Source organism: Dermacentor andersoni, chromosome 1 (genome assembly GCF_023375885.2).
Source record: "Dermacentor andersoni chromosome 1, qqDerAnde1_hic_scaffold, whole genome shotgun sequence".
Taxonomy (NCBI): Eukaryota; Metazoa; Arthropoda; class Arachnida; order Ixodida; family Ixodidae; genus Dermacentor; species Dermacentor andersoni.
Genome location: NC_092814.1, coordinates 181,107,441 through 181,128,262, shown reverse-complemented (window position 1 = coordinate 181,128,262; position 20,822 = coordinate 181,107,441). Strand labels below are relative to the sequence as shown.

The 20,822-nt window shown below is 43.5% G+C and overlaps 2 protein-coding genes across 3 annotated transcripts in view; one reads left to right on the top strand and one right to left on the bottom strand.

The window, feature by feature from the left end:
* Window positions 1-1,270, bottom strand: part of Tsp26A (Tetraspanin 26A) — a 50,405-nt gene extending 49,135 nt beyond the window's left edge. The window contains exon 1 of the mRNA XM_050195257.3: window positions 1,098-1,270. Within this exon, the coding sequence (XP_050051214.1) occupies window positions 1,098-1,226 (129 nt within the window). The 5' untranslated portion in view covers window positions 1,227-1,270. The remainder of the gene's footprint in view (window positions 1-1,097) is intronic.
* A 263-nt stretch (window positions 1,271-1,533) lies between these two features.
* Window positions 1,534-19,194, top strand: LOC126547282 (nudC domain-containing protein 2-like). Of its 2 annotated transcripts, none has more exons than XM_050195249.3 (2): window positions 1,534-1,681; window positions 17,149-19,194. In XM_050195249.3, the coding sequence occupies exon 2, from the start codon at window positions 17,178-17,180 to the stop codon at window positions 17,739-17,741; it is 564 nt and encodes a 187-aa protein (XP_050051206.1). In that variant the 5' UTR covers window positions 1,534-1,681; window positions 17,149-17,177; the 3' UTR covers window positions 17,742-19,194. The 2 variants fall into 2 exon arrangements, with proteins under 2 accessions (XP_050051206.1, XP_050051207.1); XM_050195250.2 differs by lacking the exon at window positions 1,534-1,681 and adding an exon at window positions 2,078-2,157.
* Window positions 19,195-20,822: the final 1,628 nt, after the last annotated feature.

Here is a 20,822-nt window from a genome sequence, read left to right as displayed (position 1 = left end):
GTGTGGCAGTGAATAAATTCCTTTAAACTATAATGTGCAGCCCACTGTGCTCAAGAAAGCAGCTGGGCGAATATTTGTTCACCAGTATCTGACAAGAATAAGAAATTATTATGCAACAGACTTTAGAAGACCTTTGTGCTTTGCAACTTTATTTTACTCCATTAGAGCATTACTTCCAACAAGCCTTTATTACCGCAACAGTAATTTTGAGCGAAATCCCATCCTTAATAATCATACGGTTTCTACAAATTTTCTTGGCAGAAATAAGGAGACAGTGTGCATGAGCTTGTCATAAGGGTTCTTCTTCCACCACGGGAATAGTGGTGGTGGAGGAACAACCCTTATGACAAGTTGTCGCATCATTGCAGGCAATATCATAGACTAGTTTCTATAATCAGAATGAACACAGAAACATATGCTAATTTGCTTGGCGCGCAAAACTTACGAGCTATAAACGGTCTAGGCACCTATCTAAAGTAGTATAGTTCCTGCGTTTCCTCACTAAGAACAAGATTCCCTTTGACAGGAGCGAATGCAGGCAATGTAATAATTTTATTGCTGTGTGTGCTGCTCACACAATACGTATCTATGGTGCGCCAGACCAGTGGCCAGACTTGTTTTAAAGGGAAACGACACCAATGCGCATTTCCGGAGCAGAACAGTTCACAACTTTTACTTCACGCATTCGTCGAAGAAGGCGCGGTTACCGGATGACGAGCTCCAACAGATAAAGAAGGAAGGGTGGTAGCGCACACATAACTACAGAAGTACTCACGAAAATTGCGCAAATTGGGCAATCGGTTTTTGTTTCGGTTAATTTTAACAGTCACATCTGTCATCTAGGCCTGATAAGTTTTATTATCATGCAAGCGAGACACCAGTCTAAAGAGCGAGCGTTGCACAGTCCTAAGCCTATCATAAGGCGTGCACAGCTTGCTGACTCTAAGGCGCAACATTAACGATCTCCAGGAAGAAGTATTCAATCAAGCGTCTTACAAACCAGCAGAAAGAAGGGCCCGTCCAGCAAAGAGGTTATGAGACTGCAAAGTTCGCTTTATGAGGGAATACAGCAAAGACAGGTTGTCAGTTACACTCACCCAAAAAATCACATTGAAGCCGAAGATGAGATACTTGAGGCAACAACTAATTTCACTTTTGTCACGCCTATGTTTCCGCACGGGCATTCTGTTCCCATAGCGTTCAACTTCCTCACCATACGGAGCCATCTTGTCAACTAAGTTCGTTCCTTCTTTCCATTCCTGTGCCTTCTCGCCCTCTTATTCTCTTTCCCATCTCGACCGCAACAACTGACTGGGTTTGTTTGTTTTGTTTGCTCCTATCGGCATACAATCAGGCACTATAAGTTTCTCAAGCTATCACAAAATGAGTGCATTGTGTTTGTTTTATAATTAAAAAAAGTACAGCTTCAATTGTTTATTTGTATCTGCCACTCCTTGCCTATTATTGCAAGATGTGCCTATTGCTAGTCCTTAACGCATAACCGAGTATGGCTACCATGAGGCGTTTATTTTGCTGGGGGCATTATTTTACCATGAACGCTAGGTTGTGTTTGGTTGTGTACTGTGGCGAAGTCGCACTTTTAAGAGCTTGATCGAGCAGCGGCAGTAATTTTGTTTCAATAAGTTAAAGTATAGAGGTGGTAGGCTGAAATAACTTATTGGTAAGTAACTGGCATGTCATGTGCCCATCTAAACTGGATTTTTCGTCAGTGCTAATAAGAGCTAGCCAACAAAAACAAGCGACTAATGGTACTGAGATAAACTAGGTACACATTCGTTTATTTAAAAAAAGAAAACGTCTGTTAAATAGAGGTGTTTTTGTGTAATTTGAGCATATGAATGAGCCGTTCTTCTTTTCTATTTCTTTTTGGCAACGCTTATGTCTAGGCACCATTCTTCCGCATCAAGGCGCGCGCATAATTAATAGTGCCTAATTAGTTGTTACTTTATTTAATTTTAACACGTGGCTTAACATCAATATTGCAACCTCACCATCGTTTTGTGCTGGATCGCATAAGCGCATATTATTGTCGGCTGCACACCATGCGCTGGAATATTTCGTGTTTTCTCCCCCCTCTGTTAAGAAGGGATGTTTTGGTCTATTGAGATTTTAGAAAGTGTTATTGCTCTACTTTCGGTGAGTGCGAGGCGCAATTAAGGCATCGTAGTTTCTTTAGCAAGTGGTAAATGTGCGTGCATGAGGAATCCACTATGCTGACGGTGTAGAGCGGGCGAACTTTAGTGCTGTATCTTCGGTTTAGCTTCTTGCGTGCAAGGCTGGTGAGGAGCTAACCACTTTTCTGTATAAAACTGTGTACGGCGTGCAACAGGTATACCTAAAGCGCAAGCATCAAAAGCTACCATGTCATGGTTCGCTGTCACAGATACCCAGAGGATGTGCTTCGTGCGCCTTGGCCCTGTTCTGAACCTGAAGTCAATTGTCATAGTCCACACACTATTCAATTGACCTGATACCTGCATCTCTGAACGATGTGGCACTTTCAGGAAGGCTCTTTAGAGGCAATGATATTCCAAGAATAAGGCATAACGGAGTCCACTTGCAGCACTTGTAGATGCTGTTGTGACAGCCTCGAAACTACCGTTCCTTCTCTTTACCGTCCCTTTGGCCATTAATACTGGCTTTAGGGTTTCTAACAAGGAGATGTGCATAACATTAATAACTTTCACTCGACGCATTGGAGCAGGATCACTAGCTTCTACAAATAACTCATGTTATCTGCATTGAGCAGTCTAGGTGAAGTCTAGGTGAAGGTGCAGTTTTTGCTGAGCTAGTTGTGTTTCAATGTAGTAACCTGCATCTATATTCTAGCAAATTCGTGAGAATATTGTAAACTTACATCTGCTCTGTTTTCACTCGCACTTCCCTGCAGGATTACATTTTTTGGTTCTTCATCGGTTAGGAAAATATTTGGCATTAATGTTTGCCTAATTTGTCCCTATCTGTAGTTGCCAACAGGCAGGGAAATGTGTGCACCCCTCTGCAGCAACTCGCCCCTCATGACAGAGTGCACATTGAGAGGTAGTTTTCAATTTTGTGCTGGCAAACAAGGCGAGCAGAGATGTACAGACCAAAAAATTATGATCATGTTCCAAAATTTGAGTGAAAACAAAGTATAGTGGCAAGCACGAAATCTTCTTTTAAAGTTATTAGAATAAAACTACAGGTCACTCATTTTAAACAGTGCCAAAAAACACAAGGACAAGGAAGAGCACGCAACCAGCGCTGGTCCTGTGCTCTTCCTTGTCCGTGTGTTTTTTGGCACTGTTTAAAATCAATGACCCACACCAACTAGCTCGCACCCAAACCCTTACAGGTAACTGCTGGGGTTCTATGCCTTCTATTTCCTGTGCAATAATAATACCTCCCTTCTCAAGACTGCAATCTCGGGCACCTCTGCCATTCCTCGAAATTGTTCCTGTCTTTCTCTTTATTGCAATTTGGAATGCAACAGAAAAATGCTAGGCACAATGGGAAAATCACCACTTTAGTAGCCTAATCTTTATATGAAATTTTTAATGCTGCATGGAATCCAACATAGCTATGAGGGCCTCCTGCTAGTGGTAGGATTAGGCGTCACTTTTACATGATAATATTGTTACGGAAGGATGAGAGAAGAGAGAGGAAGAAGATCGGAGACGCTGGCTGCTGCATGTTGTTGGCGGTCGGCCATCTTAGCTGTTCTGACTCGTCCTGTATATATATTGTAAATATAGTTTTTATATACTCGCAACATCCCCGTAATATATTGGTGAGAGGTACGGGGTACCATAGCTGGAAACGGAGCTCCGCAGTGGACGTCGCATCACCATACGCACCATGAATGATGGTGAGCACGTGGGATAAACGTCGTTGCCACCTCCAACGTCACCATCACCAGCTACGTCACTGTGACCTTCGGTTGTCATTGTGCAACCCAAGGATCCTGGAACTTTCTGCGGGACCGATGGCACCAACGTTGAAGAGTGGGTGGCCATGTACGAACGCGTGAATGAAATCAACAGATGAGACCCTACGCTTATGGTAGCTAACCTATTGTTCTACCTAAAAGGCCCGGCAAAGGTGTGGTATGCACGAAGAGGAGCTAACCAGCTGGGACCAGTGCAAAGAGAAATTGACAGAGTTATTTGGCAAACCAGCCTGCTGTAAAATTGCCGCAAAGCAGGAACTGGCCTCCCGTGCCCAATCCCCCACGGAGTCCTATGTCTCGTACATCCAGGATGTGCTGGCACTTTATCGTAAAGCCGATCATGACATGACAGAAGCTGAGAAGGTTAGGCACGTGCTTAAGGGCATTGCTGATGACGCGTTTAATCTGCTCATGTGCAAGAGCTGCTCTACAGTTGACGCAATCATTAAAGAGCGCCGACAATTCGAGCAGGCCAAAAGCTGGCGCATCTTGCAACTATTCACCAGACTTCCCAATACTGCCGCAACGTCGACATGTGAAGATCAACCCGCACAGCAGCCAGCATCTCCGATCTTCTTCTTCCTCACTCATCCTTCCGTAACAATATGTCTATCATATTAAACGCGCAGACTGCGGGAAGGCACATGTTGTTTGCCCCCAGTATGTTTGTGAATAGCAGACATTAACCTCTTTATTGACACTAATTGGAAGTCTGTTGGCTGAAGACGCCCTACTGGGCTTTTGGCCAGACTTTTTGTCACCAAAACAAGCCTTCCATTTACTCCTTTAATTTCTGAACATTTTAGACTTGTGGCTGGGTACAGACCCTCCAGATGTGAATTTGTATGTACTCACATCCTTCTGCCTGTCTTCGTCATCTTGTACCCCTTTTTTTGTCCGCTCTTATTTCCTTTCCTCTGAGCAAAGTAACAGACATGGATTTTTATGTGAATTTCTTGCTTCAGGCTGACCTTTCTGCATTTTCTCTATTTTCATCTTCCTCCCTATGAACAGTTTACAAATTTTCACCCATTGCATGATTCACAAGCCATATTTCTCTCTTTTGTTTGATAGTTATTTTCTAGAACAATTCAGTTCTTTTTATGTAGGCCAAGGAAGCAACTTCTATCCTGCTTGAAGCTCTATTGAAACAATGCAACACCTTAGTTAAAGAATCGTAAAGGCAAATCCAAAAGAGAGAAAATTAAATATTTGTAGGATGTGGCAGAGAAGTAGACATTGTCAATAACTTGCTTGACAGAACTGTCATGAACTCTGATAGTCTTCTTGAGCTTGCATCTGATGTGTGCTGACATGCCTTCCCTCCTGCTTTTCCGAGTATGTCATGCTTCAGTGTATGCAAAATAAAACAAGAAGAGAGGAGAGATAAGGGCACTTGCAGTGCTACTTGCACCAAATCATGCATTGCCAGCGTTCCCAAATGATTACACTTGCGGGCATAGGCGCCAACTCCGGGGGGGGGGGGGGGGGGGGAGCCTTCTCTGGGGCTCGAGCCCACTCCGAAGTTTTCCAGGGCGATGCCGAAGGCTACCTCCTCCTCACCCCCCACCCCCCACAACATACCTATCATTACCAGAGTTTTGTCACCCGCATCATTTGAGGTTTCTTTTGGCTTGCCTAGACCTTTTCACCTAAAATTTTCTTGTGGCGAGTACCTTTTTGCATCATATCTTGTGCGGATGTGCACAGCATTAAATTTGTAATTTTGCTTCATTTCTGCAAATCCTGACAATAGGAGGACAAGCGCATTAAAAGCACCAGTGGCAGCTGCCTCATCCGTATTTTCTCACTTCTACGTTGTTTTAAATTTACACTGTAAACACCATGCACATATACAATATATTTAAATGTATACGCAGGTGAAAGTTTATTATATATTTGAATGAGAAGGAGGTAGCTAATTAACAATTACCCCGCAGGGGCGTCTGCGTGAGCAGGCGTTTGGTGTGTTGCGACACCACGTACCTGAGCACACAAGGGTTGGACCCCCCCGCGTGTAGCCGCTACGCGGCTTAGCCGTGTCCGGGGAAAAGGGGATCCTGAGGGTTGAGCCAATCCCGGGTGTTTGGACCTTTACGGCCCCTCGGCGGCAGCAACACACCCCTTTGGCCTCGGCTTCATGTAGACGGCACCCTGGACTGACCCACCTTGGGGAAATTGGTAGTTGCCTTTTCCTGTCTCTCTCTCTCCCTCCAACCTTCGTCTTTCTCTCACTTTCCATCTTTCCTGTCTTCTCCTGGCTTCCCTTTACATGCAATTTTTCCAGGCAGCAAGGGTTAACCTTGTGTGAATAGCCAACCTAGGTTATTTCATATTTGGTTATAGTGGTAATGTACAGCTGGCGTTTGCAGGCTGTGTTTCACAGGTCCTGCAGCATCCCCTTGTAGGACTCCACGGTGGGTGGCTGGCGTTACTGCCGAAATTACTCTTTTATGGCTACCTCCTTCCCCCCACTACCTGATCGCTCCCTGAAAAGGGGGCGCACCGATGATGTCTTCGAGTTTTTTGCCCACCAAAAAGAAACTTTTCCTCATTTCCATGTAGTCGACTCTGAACAACCAGACAAATCCGTGCGAACAATCTCACCATTCCTCGTGTCTAAGTCTCTCACCCAAGTTTTTGGTACAGGTTATAAAGCATCCAGGATGGCAAGCGGTGATCTCCTCTTAAAGCTCTGCAACCAGAAACAATATGAAAAGCTACCCAATCTAATATCATTTGGGGACACCCAAGTAACAGTAACTCCACATCGTACTATGAATACCACCCTTGGCGTAGTCTCCGATGATGATCTCCTGCAGCTGACTGAAGCTGAGCTCCTGGAGGGCTTCAGTGAGCAGAACGTCATCAACTTCAAACGAATTACGATGAAGCGTGACAATAAGGAAATACAGACCAAACACCTAATACTTACTTTTGGCATAAGTGTTCTGCCTGAGTCCATCGAGGCCGGGTATATCAAGCTTCGTGTTCGGCCATATGTCCCTAATCCCCTGCGATGCTTCAAATGCCAGCGTTTCAGTCACAACTCACAGAGCTGCCGAGGCCACCAAACTTGCGCGAAATGCAGTGCTCATGAGCACACCTCTGAATCTTGTGAAAACTCTCTCCACTGTGTAAACTGTGATGGGGAGCATGCTGCATACTCGCGGTCGTGCCTATCTTGGAGGAAAGAAAAGGAAATTGTTACAATTAAAGTAAAAGAAAACATAAGTTTTAAGGAGGCATGCACGCAGGCGGGTATCCTTCCTGCCAAAGAACACCTGTGCCAGTGTGACGCGTCATGGGGGCAGCAGCACAACGGCTTCCGGCGGCTGTCCGACCCACAAGCAGCGAGTCGGCAGTTACGCCATCTTCCCCCGCGGTGGTTGCAGCTAGCGCTGCTCCGTCAACCCAGCAGAAGGGGTCATCTACCTCCGGGCAGTGGCTATGGTGTTAGGCTGCTGAGCACAGAGGTCGCGGGATCGAAGCCCGGCCACGGCGGCCGCATTTCGATGGGGGCGAAATGCGAAAACACCCATGTACTTAGATTTAGGTGCATGTTAAAGAACCCCGGGTGGTCGAAATTTCCGGAGTCCTCCACTACGGCATGCCTCATAATCAGAAAGTGGTTTTGGCACGTAAAACCCCATAATTTAGTTCATTAATTACCTCCGGGCAGGTGGCCTCAAAGACATCATCCAATGTGCCGAGGCCTTCACGTCAAACAAAGCGCTCGGAAGAGCGCGTGTCCAGCACCTTGCAAGAGGCAATGGACACAACCACCAGCAAGACGGCGCCACCAGTGCCTAAGGAGCGGCGAGGCTCTCTCGATCGCTCCAAAAAAGACAAAACTGCAAAGGGCCTGCAAAGGGCCCGTGAGTTAATCCTCGTCTCTTAAACACACAGCACTAAACACAAGTAGCATAATGGATGCACAAATACTACAGTGGAATGTACGAGGACTTCTAAATAACCTCGACGACATTAGAGAACTACTACACTAACACAATCCCAAGTTGCTGTGTGTTCAGGAAACACATAGAAAACCTACAAACACAAACTTCCTTCGCAATTACTTCATCTTCCGAAAGGACCGCGATGAGGCTAACACCTCTGGCGGAGTAGCAAGAATAGCGGACGAGTCTGTAGCTTGCCGACACATCGCCCTTCAGACGACCCTTGAGGCAGTGTCAGTTAAGGCTATTCTTCTTAATAAATTAATCACTGTGTGTTCTATTTATATACCCCCGAACCATCATCTAAAAAAAAAAGACAGACTTCTACAACTTTATTATCCAGCTTCCCGAACCTTCCATACTTGTGGGAGATTTTAATGCTCACCACACGATGTGGGGAGACTCACAATGCGACGCGAGAGGTGGATTAGTAGAAAACTTTTTAGTAAACACGGGTACATGTCTGTTCAATAAAAATGAACTGACTTATTATAATATGTATCGTAATTTACATTCTTCTATAGACTTATCTATTGGCTCGGCAGCACTTACAACTTACTTAGAATGGAGCATTATTAAAAATCCTTATGGAAGTGACCATTTTCCAGTACTTTTAAACTTAATCGTACCACATGAATGCCCTCCACATGCTCCTCGGTGGAAGCTGGCTTCTGCCGACTGGCACCGTTTTAAGGAATCGACCTACCTATCACAAGATTTTATCACCGATTTTAGTATTGACGACGCAGTAGCATATTTCACGGCTTTTATCATCGAAGCAGTGAATAGCTTCATTCAACAATCAAGCGGTAGCTCATCCAAAAGACGAGTTCCATGGTGGAATGACGAGTGCAAGGAGGCATGGAAAAAACAGAATAAAGCTTGGGCCATACTTTGCCAATCCCCAACTGCAGAAAATTTGATTGCATTTAAAAATATTACATCACAGGGAAGGCGAACGTGACGGCAAGCTAAGAAGACAAGCTGGGAGAGGTTCCTGTCTGGCATTAACCCATACACACAGGAGGCAAAAGTATGGAATGGGCTAATGAGAATTAAAGGACAACAAATTCATCCATTGCCCCTTGTTGATATAGATGGAAACAAGTTGGAAGACTAGGCTGATGCTCTTGGTGAACACTTCGAGCGCGTGTCTAGCTCCACTCACTATTCGCAGACCTTTTTGAAACATAAAGCAATAGAAGAACTTAAGCCACTGAATCGGAAATGCATCCCAAACGAACCTTATAACTGTCCTTTTACCATTGCTGAACTTGAAGCTTCCTTATCAGTATGTCGGAGCTCTGCACAGGGCCCCGGTAGAATCATGTATGATATGCTTAAGCACCGGCAGTCCGACACACAAATCACGCTACTCACACTTCTCAATACTCTCTGGGCTGCTGGTTATCTCCCATCAAAGTGGAAGGAGGCTATTGTGATCCCTGTTTTGAAGCATGGTAAAGACACTTCATTGCTGACTAGCTACCGTCCTATAGCACTTACGAGCTGCCTCTGTAAGCTTTTTGAAAAAATGATCAATCGCTGTCTCGTACATCTCCTAGAGTCCAGCAAAATGCTTGACCTATTTCAATGTGGTTTTAGGGAAGGGCGATCTACAACCGACCATCTTGTGCGCATCGAAGCAGCATTCGCGATGCCTTCGTGCACAAACAATTTTTCTTATCTGTATTTCTGGATATTGAAAAAGCGTATGACACAACCTGGTGGTACGGAATCCTGCTCGACCTTTCGGCGCTGGGCATCTGCGGCAATATGTTAAATATTATAGAGAGCTACCTAGAGAAGCGTACACTTCGGGTGAAAATAGGCCATGCACTGTCGCGTACATTCATACAGGAAACTGGGGTACCCCAGGGTGACGTACTCAGCTGCACGCTCTTTGTCGTAAAGATGAACACGCTTCGTGCATCATTACCACCATTACCACCAGCTATTTTTTATTCCCTCTACGTAGATGATATACAAATAGGTTTCAAATCCTGCAACCTCACAGTGTGCGAGAGACAGGTACAGCAGGCCCTAAACAAGGTGTCCATGTGGGTAGACCAAAATGGATTTAAAATCAACCCCCACAAAAGTTCTTGTGTTCTTTTCACAAGAAAGAGAGGCCTGGTCCCAGATCCTTTTCTAGAACTGGGCGGACAACAAATTCCTTTTAACAAAGAGCACAAATTTCTAGGTGTTATACTTGACTCCAAGCTTACTTTCATTTCACACATAAAATGTCAAAACAAAATGTCTAAAAACAATGAACTTAAAATCCTATCCCACACAACATGGGGTAGCAACAGGAAGTGCCTGTTGAATCTTTACAAGAGCCTAGTTCGATCACAGATAGACTATGGTGCCCTAGTATATCACTCTGCCGCCCCGAGCGCGCTATAGATGTAGACCCCGTTCATCATCTGGGAATCCGCCTGGCCACTGGCGCATTTAGGACAAGCCCTGTTGAAAGCCTATATGTCGAGTCAGATGAGTGGTCACTCCGTTTTCAGAGAACATACATCAGCTTTACCTATTTTCTGAAAGTGCGCTCTAATAAGGAACATCCGTGTTTCACAACCATTAACGACGTAACGTGTGAAACACTTTTTCATAACAGACCCTCTATGAGATTGCCTTTCTCACTGCGTCTAAGAGAACATAGTCAAGAAATGGGCGTCCCATTTCTCGGAACATCGCCTAATGCCTGCAGCTAAGCTATTACCGCCCTGGGATTGGCAGGTGATAGAATGTGACGTATCCTTTGTAGAGGTCACAAAGCACGCTCCTGAGCTTGAAATTGCCATGCATTTCTGTGAGCTTCAATTGAAGTACTCCTGCTCCAAATTTTACACAGACGCGTCAAAATCACATGCTGGCGTATCCTACGCTGCTGTTGGTCCCTTTTTTTCTCAATCTGACGTGTTGAACCCCCTAACAAGTATCTTCACTGCAGAAACCTATGCAGTACTGTGTGCAGTAAAACATATAAAGAAACAAACTTGACAGAGCAATCATATTCACAGACTCGTTAAGTCTTGTAAAAGCACTTATTTCTTCGCAAAAGCATACGAATCCTGCCTTCAATGAACTCTACTCACTCTTATGCAACATCTATTTATCACATAGACATGTAGTAATATGCTGGGTTCCTGGCCATAGAGGAATTGAGGGAAATGTGATTGCTGAAGAGATCGCCAAATTAATAGCATCGCAAGGTATTCGTTCTGCTGCTGTCCCTGCCATAGACATGAAGCCTTTCCTAAGAAACAAACTACGAAGCCACTGGCAACGCTTGTGGGACGCAGAAATGAGTAATAAGCTTCACCTAATTAAGCCGAAGTTAGGTCTCTGGCACCCAACTACGAAAACACAAAGAACAGATGTCCTATTCACTAGACTAAGAATCGGACACACATTTGGCACTCATAACTTTCTCCTGACCGGTAACGAGCCCCCAACCTGTGGTAGATGTGGCGACAGGCTGACCGTCCTCGACACGCGCCGTGGTTGCTCAGTGACTATGGTGTTAGGCTGCTGAGCACGAGGTCGCGGGATCGAATCCTGGCCACAGCGGCCGCATTTCTATGGGGGCGAAATGCGAAAACACCCGTGTACTTAGATTTAGGTGCACGTTAAAGAACCCCATGTGGTCGAAATTTCTGGAGTCCCCCACTACGGCGTGCCTCATAATCAGAAAGTGGTTTTGGCACGTAAAACCCCATAATTTAATTTTTTTTTTTTTTGACCGTCCTCGATGTCTTCCTGGAGTGCCGGGAAGCCGAAAGAGACAGGAGGAAACATTTCTCTTTTGCATACCACCATTGTATTCCCCTGCATCCGGCTATGTTTCTTGGTGACGAACTGCTTTTTAAGACCAAAGCAGTCCTCGCCTTTTTGTAAGATGTTGTGCTCCATGTCACAAGCCTATTAATTTCGTAGCGCATCCTCTTTCCAGAGGATGCTGCTACGATAGTTTTCTTTGTATAGTACATGCCTCTAGGCCCTTGGCTTTCAAGGCCTCTGGTGAGGCATTAGTGCTCTAGACAATTTTAGCACCTCACATATTATATATATTGTATCATACTTTCTCTATGCATTCTAATGTTCAGAGTACACGTCAATAGTCATTCCCATAATTTTACTACGCGTAGATTTTATGGAATTTACATGAACTTTTTTAGGCCCTTTACAGCTACGTCACATTAAGTTCACAGAACCCATCAGTCCACTGCAAACTCATTAACACTAGCATGGCGCTCTTTGGCCACATGTGGCCCTTGCACCATTAAACATCAAATATTCATTCATTCATTCATACTTAACAATTATTTTTAAAGGTATGGATAGCCTATGCCTAGAGAATGAATATGTTGCTGTATGTTCACCTCGCTTCAAATTGCTTTACGTGCTTTCTTGACCCTGAAAAAAACAAACAAAAAAAACCAGCAGACTTCAGTGACACCTTTGGCAGAGCAGCTTTTATCAACCGCGTGTGAAATGCACATGAGTGATATGTGTCTCAGTATTGTTTCTCTTTCCAGTAAGCAATGCTAACGATTCATAAAGAAAAAGCATTCTAATAATTTACAACATTTCTTAGAGATGGAAACATCGTCACTTGCATGCAGAGCTCATAAATATAAACAGGGTGTCCCAATTAACTATTATGCACCAATATTAAAAAAAAAAAAGCAATTTCATCACTCAAAGAAAACCTAGTGCATATTGTTACCAGTACAGTGGAGTAGCCGGCAGTAATTTTTGTCGTTGCTGAGATTTAGTTGGGTAATTAATTATCTAACTCGAGACGTACTGTCATAATTGCCAGTGTCAATGAGGCACTTGTAGGCACAGCCAAGGGACATATAAGTACTCATTTTTTCTGACATAAATAAACCTTGCGAAATATGAAAAATACCACGTGTCTGCGCTCCCAACCGCATCATAAAGCAGCACCCTCAAATGGGTTCCCTCCGAGTTAGCCAGAAATAAATAAATGAAATAAAGAAAAAAACATTGTGATAGAGCTAGTTCCTTACCTGCCGCACCTCGGCTGAAGTAACACGTTGTGTTTATGTTAGTTGGATACAAGCTGTGATAGCTGTTCTCTTAGCATAGATAAAGTGCATGGATATTCTTTTCTTTTCTTTTTTTTTTCCCCACAAGACCTATCGCCACAAAAGCATATTGACAACGTCAGTGCAAAATTTTAGAGGTGCATTTTGTTTCATCCCACTCGCCATGTCTTTCTCTAACGAGCAGAAGGAAGACATCATCCTTGCCTTGGGAGCTGCAAATGGCAACAAGAGGCAGGCCACAAATACATATCAGTCATGGAAGTGTGGCGGTAGACGAAACGCATTGACTGTCATTAGAAATTATGAAAACCTGAGCCAAACCAGCAGCTTCAAGAAACAGCAGTGGAGGACTCCATCTTTGATTCCTAGCCTACACACGAATGTTCTAGCATTTATGGCCTCAAACCCTCATGCTAGTGGGGGGGGGACGTGGACGCCCAGGTACCTATTTCCAAGTCATCAGTTTGGAGAATTCTAAATGACTCGGCCTTTCACCTATACCACCTTAAACTGCACCAATGCTTGGAAGATAGGGACCTGCAGAATCGTTTAGATTTTTCGAGTTGGGTTTTAGAATTGGAATTGGAATTGGAAATTGGCCAGCTAGGTCACCTGACCTCTCTCCACTAGCTTTCTTTCTTTGGGGTTATGTGAAATATTGTGTTTATATGATCGAGACGATGACGTTAGATGGGCTCAAGGCAAGGATAATGGATGTCTGCCATAGAATTCCAGCGTCAGTCATGAAGAAAGCCACTGAAAATGTGATAAAGCGGACTCAGTACTGCGTAACTACAGAGGGAGACCTACTTAATTGAACAGGTCCTCTAGGCAGCAGCTGGTGTTCAATGGCACTTACGATTTCATATAGAATAAGGGCACATTGAAATCTTGTTTCTTTTTTTTTTTTTTTTTTCGTGCAGACGTCTCGATTGCTAATTCGGCTCATTTAGAAGTCATACATTTACTTTCTTGCACGCATCGGTTTTGCCTTTTCTCTACACGTGGGTTGCTTTTTGGTCTGTTTATTTTGGTTTTATTTTTTTGCCACGAACCTGTTTTTGCAGCAGGTATACACTCTCATGAAATTAAAACCGTCACTTTAATTTGGCTGTGGTCCGAAGCAAGTTTCTGGCACAAAATATAGCCATATAGATGATGCGGTGCAAGCAGAGCTGGGATTTTGAAACATTCTATCCTATTGCATTGCTTTTTGCATTTCATGCATGGTAAAAGCGGTACTTCGGCCACGTTATCAAGAGGCTTTTGTTATCGATGTGTCGATGTGATCAGCTGGCCTTGAAAGACGGATGTTAAGTGTGACATAGAAATGAGAGGCAGGAATAGCTGCGAAGCCACAAAACGTGCTCTTGGTGCTCCTTCCATACCATTATTAAGGTGATGCGCTATCTCTTCGGCTTTGTGACAGGCAAAGCACTTGCTTTTGATCAGCTTATTTGAGGGCGTTGCTTCATGATGCGGGTGGGAGTGCAGTCATGTGGTATTTTTCATACTTCGTAGGGTTTCGTTACCAGTCTGAAAAAATGGTACACAATTAGTACGTCGCTAAAAGCACCGCAGTTAGATGTCATTGGGGGTGCCTACAAATGCCTCATTGACACTATGATAATCAGCACACTACTTGTCGATTTAGATAATTAATTGTAGTTACCTAATTAAATCTCAGTAACGAAATAATTACTGGCGGCTACTCCACTGTACTGAAAACAGCATGCACTAGGTTTTCTTCGAGTAACGCAATTGCTCTGTTTTTTTTTAAGTCTTGTTGCGTGATAGTTGGGACACCCTCTATAATTCCCTCAGTAACCGAAATGAGGCTTAGCCGGATTCAGTCAAAATCAGAATCAACAGCAGTCATGCGCAGTAGCTCTTATATTGGACTCACAAAAAAAAAAAGAGAGAGAGAGAAGAGAGAGAGCCTGCAGTTTCTCCGGAAAGGCGAAGCAGTATTAGTGGTAGCGAAGGATACGACAATTACACAAAGGAAGATTACACCTCCGAGAGACGCCAGATTCTTGGTGGTGCAAGAGGACTCAGGCTGTGAAACTGAACTGTCTCCTCCTATGAGGTCTTGTAGATACTCATGTAAGGCCGTCACTTCAGTGAACACAATTCTTCGAGGTCACACGAAGTTTCTTCGGTTGCTACTCTTATCAAATGTTTATATATATATATATATATATATATATATAGTCATATCATAAGAAGCCAACAAACACTGACACCAAGGACAACATAGGGGAAATTACTTGTGCCTAAGTGAAATAAAGAAACGATAAATTAATGGCAATTAAAGTTGATGAAAAAACAACTTGCTGAGGTGGGAACCGAACCCATAACCTTCGCATTTCGCGTGCGATGCTCTACCAATTGAGCCACCGCAGCGCCGTTTCCCCATCCACTTTCTTGGGTATTTATGTGTTCTAGTAGAACCCTGGGAATGTTAGCCAGCGCCACCACTCACAAACCTTGGCGGCAGATGGGGAACGTCTTTCTTGCCGCAGGCGTCACTCAAACATGATCTTTTTGGGTGAAGGCAACTGGTCAGTAGACCCACACATGCTACCTGAAGGCATCAATGTTGCCGGATTCGAGACCCTCGTTATGTAATGAACGAGAAGAAAGGGGGTTAACCGAGGGGCCTGATTTTTATTATTCATATCATAAAAAGCCAACAAACACTGACACCAAGGATAACATAGGGGAAATTACTTGTGCTTAATAAATGAAATAAAGAAATGATAAATTAATGGAAATGAAAGTGGATGAAAAAACAACTTGCTGCAGGTGGGGAACGATCCCACAACCTTCGCATTTCACGTGCGATGCTCTACCAATTGAGCTACCGCGGTGCCATTTCCCCATCCTCTTTCTTGGGTATTTGTGTGTTCTAGTAGAACCCTGGAAGTGTTAGCCAGCGCCACAACTCACAAATATATATATATATATATATATATATATATATATATATATATATATATATATATATATATATATATATATATATATATATATATATATATATATATATATATATATATATTAAGAAGCCAACAAACAAAGACACCAAGGACAACACAGGAAAAATACTAACTGAAATAAAGAAATCGTAAATAATGGAATTGAAAGTGGATGGAAAAACAATGTGCCGCAGGTGGGGAGCGATCCCATGTCTTCACATTACACAAGCAGCTGTAAATTCTAACAGAAACCCTGAGCACCCATATTGAAGGAGCCGCTCTCATCACCAGCAGAGACAATAAAGAGTTTTAGCGTGTTCAATATTTGCATAAAGGCAAGCAGATTAGCCGTTTTACTGCTTGTGTGGAGGTGCAAATGTGAACAGCCTGCACGGTACACCCTCCTGGTGATGTGGAGCTCAACCAGGCAAGCACAGCTAATATTGCAGTAGCTAAGTGTATGTTACTCTGCTGCTGGTGTAAATTTTTGGCAGCAACACAATTGCACCGCTGTAAAAAATTTACACCAGCAGTGAAGTAGAGTACACTTGGTTACTGCAATATTAGCTCTGTGTTTGTCTGATTGAGCTCTGTGACACCAGGTGGGTGCACCATGCAGGCCGTTCACGTTCAAGCCTTCACTCATCCAGTAAAACGATGGCTAGTCTGCTTGCCTTTATGCAAGTATTGGACACACTAAAGCTCTCTATTGTCTCTGCTGGTGATGAGAGCGGCTCCTCCAAGATGGGTGCTCAGTGTTTCTGTTAGAATTTACAGCTGTCTTCGCAGCACATATCAGTTTAATGCTTTGGAGACATGATTGTCAGCATGATCTGCACACCATGCTTATCTTTTAACTATGTCTGAACTTGGTGTGGGGCCCTTTAACTACTAATGATCCTATAAATAAATTTATTTCTTTACAGTCTTATCATAATCTCTTTATATTTGGTGGAGGCACTGAGTAGTATACCCACCATCTCCACCAATTATAAAGAGATTTATTGACTTATAGTAGAGTAATAGCTGGCAGGCAGTGTACTGTCTTCTAACTTCGACATCAGCCTCTTGTCTGTGGCATTAATGATGCTGCTTGCTGTTGGTACTCCTCTTCTTCACAACCCGGATTCCCTGAATACTTATGAGCCCTCTTTTTTCCTCATTTGCCACAGGTCTGACTCGTCCATGAGAGCACACTAAAATGCCACTGTCTCATTTTGATGAGCGGAGTGGTGCCGTGAGTTGCCCAACACCCTGGGGTCGCTGGTGGCAGACAGTCGGTGAAGTGTTTGTCGAGATTGAAGTTCCCAAAGGCACACGAGGCAAGGACGTTCGAATCCAGATCACTCCCAGACACATTTCTTGTGCAGTGCATAGCAAAGAACTCTTTTGTGGGAATCTTCATCGCACTGTTGTTGCTGATGAATCAACATGGACCATTGAAGAGCGGCAGCGGGTGTTGATTTTGCTTGTTAAGACAGAACCTGCTAATTCGGAAAAGGTGTGGGAATCATTGCTTGATGGACAGTATGCACCAGATCCACAGATCATGCATGAGATGATGAAGAAACTGGACCTGGAGAAGTTTCAAATAGAGAACCCAGGCTTTGACTTCAGTGGAGCCAAACTAGATAAAGCATATGACCGCATTCCAGGCCTTCATGACGGCACTTTAGAAAGTCAAGCAATGGGACTTCATCTGGAACAGGCCAAGGATGAATCTGCTGCCAGGCTGGATTCTAAAGCCGGAAGCTTTTCTTTGTAACCAAGTTTTCAGGCCTGCCTTCGTCTTCCTTCACCAGCATTTGTTCCTTCAACATTTATTGTTTGTTTTTCTATGAGGCATGTGTTTGTAATTTGCCCTGTAAAATTCTGTGTGGACGGATGTGTCAGCAATTCTTTTGCCTTGAGTTTTAGGCCTAGTTAGAATCACTGCAAAGATTCTAAATATGTATGTCAGGTTAAAACACAAAGAACATGACTTGTAAGAAGTTATATGCAGCAGCTCAAACTGCATATAAAACATTGACAGTGATGTAGTGATCGTGTCTTTTTTAGATTAACTGAAGCTTTTGCTGCATCAAGCTTCCACGTATCACTCCGGCTTCTATGCTGTCAAAAAGTGGCTGGACTGCATTAGCCTCACATTATTCAACCAGAGAAGCTACACAGTGTACTGGATATTTCTTGCATTTAAAATTTCACACGACTCACATTCTTTTGTATACCAGCATGGAAATATGATTGGGGCATTCATACCAAGGATGGTGTGACTTTCACCACAAAAGAAGGTAAATGTATCAAGGTGAAGCACTTTATATTTTTGTTATTGTTGTGACTCCTTTTTTTGTTTAGTCAATGATGGATGTTGTCATAGAATTATTTGCTTGCTAGACCTGTGAAGTTGGTATGTGGCCAAAACAAGATTGGAAGCCCCAGTTAGCATTGAAGCATCAGTGACTTGCCAAACGCTAGCAGTTAAAAAAGCTAGTAGGCAAATTTTGAAGGTTTAAGTAAAGGCACATGTTTTATTGAAAGAAATAGGTCACATACCTTGATTTGGGTGAGTTGGTTAATCTTGACAGTGTTCATAAAACAGCACTGAAGACGAAAAGAACACACCCTCCCGTCAGTGCCTGTTGTGTTGTATCTGTTCTTTTCGTATTCATCTTTAGCACTGTTTTATGAACACTGTCAAAATAGGCCTGAGTGCATTTTAATGATGGCTGGCAGTATCTGACCCAGTGACTAAAACATAGCTGACAATTGCCCAAGTAAAAACAAAAGCTTTATGCATCTCTATGTTAATGTGGATGGTGCCTTATAGCAATGTGTGGACTCAACACATATATTACTTGAGGCCTGGGAAGGTCTTATCGGAAAGCGTAAAGCATTAAATGGTTTCTAAACCCACTGTCTTGCACAAGTACTTTTGGTTTCTTTGAAAATGCCTACGCCGTTGTCTGTAAGCTTGTAAATGTGCAAAATGACTTGGTGTGTTTTTTAAAAATGTGAGAACATGTGTGCCGGTGTTTGTGCTACTCTTTTCAGTACTGCTCAGTGCTACCTCAGACTGTTGCATGCCCAACAGGCAAAAAGGAATTGCAGGAGCTGCTTTGAGCAGTTGCAGGGGATGAGTTTTACTTCCTCCGTGTTGCCCTGGAGTGTATGTTATTTGCATCATGGTATGAAAGAATAAATGTCTGTCACACTTTGAATGTTGATGTTTTTTTTCTTGATGAACTTAAAAGGGACCCTGAAACAATTTTGACGGTTCTGTACAATGTCACAGTGTTGATAGGGTAGGTCCCTCTAATCAAGGACCAACTTTCAGTGCTCGGAATGAATGGTGTATTTTATTCATTTTTAAACATCTGCGTCACTACAGATCGCAGCGACACCGCTGCCTGTATTTTCAGTCGGCTCTGCCCATTCTACGTAGAACGAATTAGTGATGTCACTCGGGCAAGCAATCTGATTGGCTTCTCACATGGCATCATCAAGAATACTTGAAACATGCCACTCCATCAAGCTTATTTTGAAGTAAATTGTGTACCTGTAAAAAGAAATACTCAAATGCATTAAATGCAAATGTTTCTTCAAACCAATGATGCACTTTCACCTGAGAATGCGGATCATCTGCTACAGATGTCAATACACATGCATTTGCATGTGTGTGTTGGGGAAGAAATGAAATGGAGTTTCTTCCGAAAAGCTGGGCTTTGTGGAAGCTTTGCGAGGCTGCATAAAAGAAGGCAAGGAGTAAGGAAGAATGCAGCAAAGGCTAATAATAGTACAGTGGCAACGGCATCCGGCTGGGTGCAGGAGGGTTGTTCTCGTGTGGTCATAGGCAGAGCAGTGTCTTTCAGTTGCAGAAACGTGAATGTTACCAGCATTGTAATGCACTTGTGTTGCACTGGAGGTGTGTGCAAGGAGTAAACTGCAGCATCTGCATGTAGACTACATGTAGACCATCAGCACAGTAATCATAAAAACTGCATTGGAAAGACGTGCAGGAATGCATTTGGTTCAGATCAGCTGGAGGTAGACAACACTTGCATTGCCACATGACATTGCGCCCAAGAGAAGGAGGGACATAGCCATGGCCGTACAAGATAAAAGTTGAAGGGGAACACCACAGCTTGAGAAGAGGGTAAAGTATAACCACGTATAGCTCGCATAATATAGTGCACCGGTATAAAGTACTAAGATAGCATTCCATGAGAGATACCCTATATGTATAGGTGGTTGTCTTGGGTACAAGGACCCGCCGTGGTTGCTCAGTGGCTATGGTGTTGGGCTGCTGAGCATGAGGTCGCGGGATTGAATCCCGGCCACGGCGGCCGCATTTCGATGGGGACGAAATGCGAAAACACCCGTGTACTTTGATTTAGGTGCACATTAAAGAACCCCAGGTGGTCAAAATTTCAGGAGTCCTCCACTACAGCGTGCCTCATAATCAGAAAGTGGTTTTGGCACATAAAACCCCATATTTTTTTTTTTTTTGTACAAGGAAAATTGTTTCAGGTACCCTGTAAGGCAAAGAAGAGAAACTCGTCTCCCTTGTCATGGTCTCCGGGTGCTCCAGTCTTTCAAAGCAATCAAGGCTCAACTGTTCGATGCAGCCTTGCTTGCACATCCAAAACCCAACATTCCCCTGTTTTTGCACCAATTTTTGCATGGCAAAACCAGGGGAATATTTTGAAAGTCATGGGTACTTTCAGAAAACTAGAGCATACAATGACACCATAGTAACAGTGCTAATTTCTTTGTTGCCTTGCTGTCTTTGAAGTCTGTGCTGACTTCAGCTCATATTAGATGAAATAATGTTGCAGTAATTAATGAA

Excerpts from the sequence above, each read along its gene's own strand:
- LOC126547282 (XM_050195249.3), top strand. The coding sequence starts at position 17,178 with ATGCCACTGTCTCATTTTGATGAGCGGAGTGGTGCCGTGAGTTGCCCA.